At 43.2% G+C, this 8,142-nt stretch overlaps 1 protein-coding gene across 1 annotated transcript; it reads left to right on the plus strand.

The window, feature by feature from the left end:
* The first annotated feature begins 1 nt into the window (after nucleotide 1).
* LOC138324503 (uncharacterized) lies at nucleotides 2–7,420 on the plus strand. Its single transcript, XM_069269563.1, has 2 exons — nucleotides 2–230; nucleotides 6,365–7,420. The coding sequence occupies exon 2, from the start codon at nucleotides 6,374–6,376 to the stop codon at nucleotides 7,115–7,117; it is 744 nt and encodes a 247-aa protein (XP_069125664.1). The 5' UTR covers nucleotides 2–230; nucleotides 6,365–6,373; the 3' UTR covers nucleotides 7,118–7,420.
* The last annotated feature ends 722 nt before the right edge of the window (nucleotides 7,421–8,142 follow it).

Raw genomic sequence — 8,142 nt, forward strand, 5'->3', positions numbered from 1 at the left:
CCATGCTATCCGGAATCGCTGTCCGCTCTATTTTGTCTGTTAGTCTCGCCGTCAAGTAGACGCTTGTAATGTTAAGCTATATGTAAGTTAAGCGTTCTAGGGCCTAGGATTATTGTAAATAGAGGGCGCTAATGTCGTTGCCCGGCAGTATATAAAGCCGCGGTTTCAGCGAAAGTTTTTCTTTGTTGGACGAGCTGCTGAAGCGAAAACACCTAAGTGGTTAATACAAGGTAAATATAGATGTGCCTGAACAAGGCTTGCCTATATACGTCAGTTGATAATAACTTACGGTAGAGTTGAGAACGGAGATTGGCGTGCCTGAATAAGGCTTTCCTCCTCCGCGTTATATACTCTGGAGAGTAAGTTGTAAACTGAGCCTTGGGATTGCTCGTTGAATGATTGCGTTTACGTGAATCATTGAGAGTACTAGTGATTATAGTAATATGTAATGATTGTGTGTGAATCATTGCTGGAGTGATTGCTCTGAGAGTACTCGGTAAACGTGAGTGCTCAGTAGCAGTGAGTACTGTGAGTGCACAGTGATTTTGAGTACTCGGTAGCTCTGTAGTGTTAAGCCTTAGGGAAAGGTTCTTATAGATAATAATACATATCGTAGTCTGATTATATATGTGCGAGTAGGGATTATCGAAGCACCCGAGGTAGGGGAGGCTACTCGCATAGGCTTATAGATCACTCAGTATTTGTTGCTAATCGTTATATGCTGTTTGTATATTTTGAAGTTAAGTTATCATGATCACTCAGAGGCACTGAGTGATCAGTAGGATTGATATTGTTAATCATAATATTTAGGGATATATAGAATCACAGCTAGGTCAGCTGTGTATTATTTGTATATATTTGCAATGAGTAATTTGATAGGAACAGTACATAATATAGACACTATAGATCATCAGTTAATTGTGACTGGATCGGACCCGGTAAACGTCACATAATTTGGTGGCAGCGGTGGTGATCTTGTCTATATTTTTGTGTTGTTCGATTACTCAGTTTTAAATAAAATCTGATTCTATATTTAACTGTTATATTGTTGTCAATATGATTTCTGATGAGACATCTCGCACTCAGTTGAGAAATTCTGAGATGGATTTTGGTGAGGATAGTGGACAGGGATTTCACTCTACACCAAAACTACAGATGTCGAAGTGGAGCAGTCATTATAGAGATTCTGGTATAACATCTATGTATGCAGATGGCAGAACTTCTGAGGTAAAGGCAGATATTGCTGATTTATATAGCAGTATGAGCACGCCTGAAGATATTTCATCTCATGAGATTGAGAGGGAGATAGAGAAAAAGCAGGAACAGTTACGCCAACTAGATGTTCAGAATCAGAGCCTGCGAGAGTCTGCTAGTCAGCAAAGACTGAAGAAATTATCACACGAAGGAAATTTTGGAGTCCGAAGTAAAGGGGAGAGCACTCCTAAGGTGAGATTCTCGGAGAACACCCATTCCTCGCAATTTGATGATGATAGAGCAGACAATATCACTTATCGAGACAGAAATCAAAGAGGTACAGCTCGATTATTTGAGAAAGAAGATGTATCGAGCTATTATTCCCCTCAGCGGAGGAGAACAAATCCAAAGTCGATCGCTGATTTGGATGATAGCGATTATGAGGACCAATCATTGTTAGGAAACCCAATGTAAAGCATGTGTCAGTAAAAGCCTCTACATATGATGGCACGACACCATGGAGGGATTATTTGTCTCATTTTGAGACATGTGCTCGAATTAATCGCTGGTCAGAGTATGAGATGGGACTATGTCTTGCTGTGAGTTTGAGAGGACAAGCTCAGGGTATACTTGGTGATTTACCTACCAGGAAGCAAGATCACCATTTCTCATTAGTGAGAGCTCTCGAGCAAAGATTTGCCCCACCAAATCAAACTGAACTTTATCGAGTACAGTTGTTGGAAAGGAGGCAGAGGGCAAATGAAACACTTCCAGAGCTGGGTCAAGCTATTCGTAGGTTAGTTAATTTAACCTATCCAACTGTTGAAGGTGGAGTGAGAGAAACTTTGGCCAAGCAACAGTTTCTAGAGTCACTAGCTGATTCGGATATGCGTATTCGCATTAAACAAGCGAGACCCGAGAACCTTACAGATGCGATTCATCTGGCGGTTGAGTTGGAGGCTTATAAGAAAGCAGAGAAACATGGAAATGATGGTCATGCCTATTTGAGGAATACAAGTACTGAGGGTACTGATGTCAAACATCCAGTAGAGACTGAGAAGTCTGGGATGGAATCCATGTTGAGTAGCATCCAACAGAAGTTAGAAAAGATGCAAGGAGATATCAGCCAGTTACAATCGGGAGTGAAAAATCAGTATAAGCCCGATCAGCAAAAACAAGGTGGGAAGGATTCGAACTTTGAGCGACGCTGTTTTAAGTGTCATGAAACAGGACATTTTCGTAGGAATTGTCCTCAGCTCAAAAAGAAATGTGATAAGAAATCAAATGGAGCTGCTAATCCAGTCAGGAACAAGAAGGCGCAGGAGTAAACAATCAGCCGGAATTGGAGTATCCTCTGCAGCTCAGGAGGCTGGACTGTATATCAATGCAGAAGTTCAGCATACCAATGTGAAGCTGTTGGTCGATACTGGAGCTACTGTGACAATCTTGTCACAAGAAGTGTATGAGAGAATTCCACAAGAGCGGAGACCAAAACTGAGAGAAGTTAAAAAGGATGTCTTGGCAGCTAATGGAAGTGAACTCAAAGTCCTTGGTCAGGGAGGTTTTATGATAAAACCTGAAGGCTGCAGGGATGTTTACTTTGAGGCAGTAGTTGCACAAATAAGCATTGAAGGAATCCTTGGCCTTGACTTCTTGAGATCAAGAAATGGTCTGATTGATCTGAAGCGTGGATCGCTTGTTCTAGACGATATGCCTGTTGACACAAAGTACGAGGGAACACTTGGATGTTTTCGAGTTGTCGCTACTGAGAAGATAACCATTCCTGGTAAGAGCGAAATGATCATTACTGGACAAGTTAATTTTCCTGTGGGTAAACAGATGAAGGATGAATCACTTATTATAGAAGGTACCAACTCCTTTCTGAAGAATGATAAAGCTCTGGTAGCCCGATCCTTGGTGAGTAGCGAGACTACTGTTCCTGTGAGGCTCATGAACCTGCAGGAGGATCCACAAACCATTTACCCAGGAACCAATGTTGCTCATGCTAGTCCTGTATCGACTGTGATGGAGACAGTGCAATCCTCTAGTGATGCACCTACACGAAAACTCCAAGAAGATTTGGATCAACTATTAGAGAGATCAAAAGAGCATCTGACTTCAGAACAGAGCAACAGGTTCAAGGCTTTACTATTGAAATATAGTAACTTGTTTGCAGCATCCGACAGTGATCTTGGACGGACTACAGTCATAAAACACAAGATAGAAACAGGTGATGCTCGACCCATCAAACAACCTCTCAGAAGAGTACCAGCACATCTGAGTTCTGAAGTAGATAGACAAGTTAAGGATATGCTCGATCGCGGAGTAATCCAGAAGTCTACCAGCCCATGGTCTTCTGGTATTGTTCTGGTACGCAAGAAGGACGGAAGTCTCAGATTTTGCGTTGATTACAGGCAACTCAATGCTGTGAGCGTTCATGATGCATATCCATTGCCACGCATTGATAAGGCACTGGATCACTTGTCAGGGTGTACGTGGTTTTCTACACTCGACCTCAATGCAGGATACTGGCAAGTTGAACTGGAAAGCGAAGATCGTCCTAAAACTGCCTTCTCGACTCGAACTGGATTATATGAATTCCAGGTGATGCCATTCGGATTGACGTCTGCCCCAGCTACATTCGAACGGTTAATGGAGACTGTGTTGGCCGGACTTCAATGGCAGATCTGCCTCATCTATTTGGATGATGTGATTGTGGTAGGAAAAGATTTTGATGATATGCTACTAAATCTACAAACTGTGTTTGAGAGACTCTCTGTTGCAGGTCAGAAATTAAAGAGTCGGAAATACCAACTATTTGGAAAGGAGGTAGTCTACCTTGGACACGTGATATCTGAGAAAGGTACATATGTATAGCCACTGATGATGAAAAAGTGAAAATTGTAGAGCAGTGGCCCATTCCAAAGAATACCAAGGAAGTGAGATCATTTTTGGGTTTTTGCGGATATTACAGAAGATTTGTCAGAAACTTCTCACAGATTGCGAGCTGTCTACACAGACTGACTGAGAAGGGCAGAGCATTTGAGTGGAGTGAAGCCTGTCAGGAGGCATTCACTACCCTGAAGAATCACTTGATTAATGCCCCCATACTGGCTCATCCAGATTTTAAGCAGCCTTTCATCTTGGACACCGATGCAAGCGATAAATCTATCGGTGCAGTTCTTTCACAGAACATTGATGGAAATGAGAGACCAGTTGCTTATGCAGGTCGTACGCTGACCAAAGCGGAACGAAGTTACTGTGTAACAAGAAAAGAGTTGTTGGCAGTCGTACACTTCGTGAAATATTTTAAACACTACCTATACGGTAGGAAGTTTACAGTGAGAACGGATCACAGTTCTCTGCGCTGGCTGCTCAATTTGAAGACACCAGAAGGGCAAATGGCAAGATGGCTACAGGTTCTGAGTTCCTACAACATGGACATCAAACACAGGCCGGGAACTCAACACCGCAATGCCGATGCATTGAGTCGGATACCATGTCGACAATGCGGGTTTGACCCCATGTGGGAGAACCAATCAGAGACAACTGCAAATGTTGAGGCCTGCAATCCCGTAGCAATGGTGGATTCAAAAGATCACAAAATTGAAATGAAGCCATCTATTCAGCAGAAGCAGGAAGATGATGCTGATATTGCAGTAGTGGTTGAATGGGTGAAGGGAGGAGAAAAACCTCCGTACAAAGAAATTGGTGACCGGAGCATAGTGGTGAAAACACAATGGGCACAATATGAATCCCTGGTGATACATGAGGACATGTTGTATCGGAAAAATCCCCATTCAGAGGCAAATCTACAGGCAATTGTACCTGCATCGGAAAGACGAACCGTGCTGACTCACAGTCATGACAATCGGAGTTCGGGACACCTGGGAATAAAGAAGACTTTGGCAAAAATCCGACAGAGTTTCTATTGGCCAGGATTACAGGCAGACGTAAAACAATACGTAATAGGATGTCCGCAGTGCAGTAAAAGAAAGAATCCAAGTAAAACTAAACGAGCTCCTGTGCAAATGGTGGAGTCAGGGTTCCCCATGGAAAGAATTGCCATCGATATCCTGTGTGAACTCCCTCTCACACAACAGGGCAATCGGCATATACTAGTTGTATCAGACTACTACACAAAGTGGACGGAAAGCTTTGCAATGCCGAACATGGAAGCCCAGACAGTGGCCAGGATCCTCGTTGAAGAAGTGATTGCTAGGTTTGGTGTTCCTTATGCCATTCACTCAGATCAAGGATCTCAGTTTGAGAGCGCGTTGTTCCGGGAGATGTGTATATTGCTACAGATCAACAAGACGCATACCACTCCCTACCATCCAAAATCCGATGGCATGGTTGAAAGATTCAACAAGACCCTCGTAACCATGCTGAGTGCGTTTGTGGATACTCATCAAACGGAATGGGACGAACACCTGCCATATGTGATGATGGCCTATCGCTCCACAGAGCATGAGACGACAGGAAGCTCTCCGAACGCCATGATGCTAGGAAGGGAAACGAGTACTCCATTAGACATACAGTATGAAATGCCTAGGAACATCAGAGCGATTCCCCAGAATCAGTGGGCTTGGCAATTGAAAGAGAAAATGGAAACTGCACATGAGTTAGTAAGGAAACACTCAAAAGGTGCGATGCTCCGACAGAAGCGTTATCATGACCAGAAGCTGTCTTGGACCAAATTTGAGTCCGGTGATTCTGTGTATGTCTTTTTCCCGAATATTCCAGCTGGCACCACGCACAAGGTAGCAAGTCGTTGGCGAGGACCATTCAGGGTACTTGCTAGATTGACAGATGTGACTTACAGAGTCTCATGTGGGTACAAGGGGAAACCTAAAGTAATCCATGCTGATAGAATGAGAGCGAAACATCCTCAGATATTGCGTGGTGAGAGTAAAGCAGAAGCTTTTGACCGAAAGGATGTGCAAGTTCAAGTTAATGAGTCATGTTTTGAATCTAGTTTGCCTGAGAGTGAAGAGCAAGAAAATGTCAGTGAATCAGAAAAGAAACTCATATGTGTTGAGAATGAGTGTGAATCTGACAGGGCAATCCCAAGGCGAACGCGACATAAACCGAAGTGGCATTCTGATTATACTTCGCGTTATTAAAATGTTAATGCTGTTAAGTAACTGAGGGCTCTTTCTTGTTACAGATATCCGAGATGGCGAAAACCAAGACAACCCTGGTAAAGAAATGCCCCATGTGTACATTTAGGACCGCAAACATCGACGATATGAAAGAACATATTCTGAAATGTGGAATTGAAACTATGGAGAAAAAGACCTTGTCATGTCCCAAGTGCAGTTACAAAACTTTTAGACCTACTAATATGACCAGGCACCAGAAGCGCCATGATGCGACAGGCGATGTTCCGAAAGCTGCTGGAAAGAGTCTGAATACTGCATTATCTTCTAAGAACTCTCCGAAGGCTCAACCTTCTACTTCAGGCGCACTTAGCAAAGCTCACTCACCAGAGACCGATGTAGAGAGCTGGAAGGGACAAGACCCTGGTGATCTTCTCGGGGAAGTTTCAGATTCATCCGTTGTGCATGATGATTCATCCTCCGAGGATGACTGCCTCTTGGCAGGACGTGCAATCAGAAAACCTACGAGGCCGATTCCTGTCATGGCACCAAAGAGAAGGGTGGACCCTAAGGATCCGATCAATATGGTTCCGATGCCACTTGTTTCGAAGAAGCTACGTAGTTCCATCCCTACACAGACCGATTTTGAAAGAGCGGATGCATCAACACAGACTGATCCCTATGAACCAGAGCTACAACAGCAGCCTGTGAACAGAAAAACTGTTACGAAGACCACCAGATACTCGGACAACGGCCGAGATGTCGAGCTGGTGGAGTACTGCGAATTCTTCGGGGCAGAGGCACTGGATAGGTCCTACTGATTACCCGCGACAAATTGATCGTTTTCTTTGTCAGAAACCACCAATAAATCCTTTATCTTTAATCTATTTTGTATCTTATAGTTATCTGTAATGGCACGTGAGGACACGTGTTGCTCGGAGGCGTGGGTAGTGTGATGAAATACGGTTGTATTACCATGCTATCCGGAATCGCTGTCCGCTCTATTTTGTCTGTTAGTCTCGCCGTCAAGTAGACGCTTGTAATGTTAAGCTATATGTAAGTTAAGCGTTCTAGGGCCTAGGATTATTGTAAATAGAGGGCGCTAATGTCGTTGCCCGGCAGTATATAAAGCCGCGGTTTCAGCGAAAGTTTTTCTTTTGTTGGACGAGCTGCTGAAGCGAAAACACCTAAGTGGTTAATACAAGGTAAATATAGATGTGCCTGAACAAGGCTTGCCTATATACGTCAGTTGATAATAACTTACGGTAGAGTTGAGATCGGAGATTGGCGTGCCTGAATAAGGCTTTCCTCCTCCGCGTTATATACTCTGGAGAGTAAGTTGTAAACTGAGCCTTGGGATTGCTCGTTGAATGATTGCGTTTACGTGAATCATTGAGAGTACTAGTGATTATAGTAATATGTAATGATTGTGTGTGAATCATTGCTGGAGTGATTGCTCTGAGAGTACTCGGTAAACGTGAGTGCTCAGTAGCAGTGAGTACTGTGAGTGCACAGTGATTTTGAGTACTCGGTAGCTCTGTAGTGTTAAGCCTTAGGGAAAGGTTCTTATAGATAATAATACATTGATTTTATCGTAGTCTGATTATATATGTGCGAGTAGGGATTATCGAAGCACCCGAGGTAGGGGAGGCTACTCGCATAGGCTTATAGATCACTCAGTATTTGTTGCTAATCGTTTTATGCTGTTTGTATATTTTGAAGTTAAGTTATCATGATCACTCAGAGGCACTGAGTGATCAGTAGGATTGATATTGTTAATCATAATATTTAGGGATATATAGAATCACAGCTAGGTCAGCTGTGTATTATTTGTATATATTTGCAC

The sequence above is a fragment of the Argopecten irradians genome, chromosome 5, assembly GCF_041381155.1.
Source record: "Argopecten irradians isolate NY chromosome 5, Ai_NY, whole genome shotgun sequence".
Classification (NCBI taxonomy): Eukaryota; Metazoa; Mollusca; class Bivalvia; order Pectinida; family Pectinidae; genus Argopecten; species Argopecten irradians.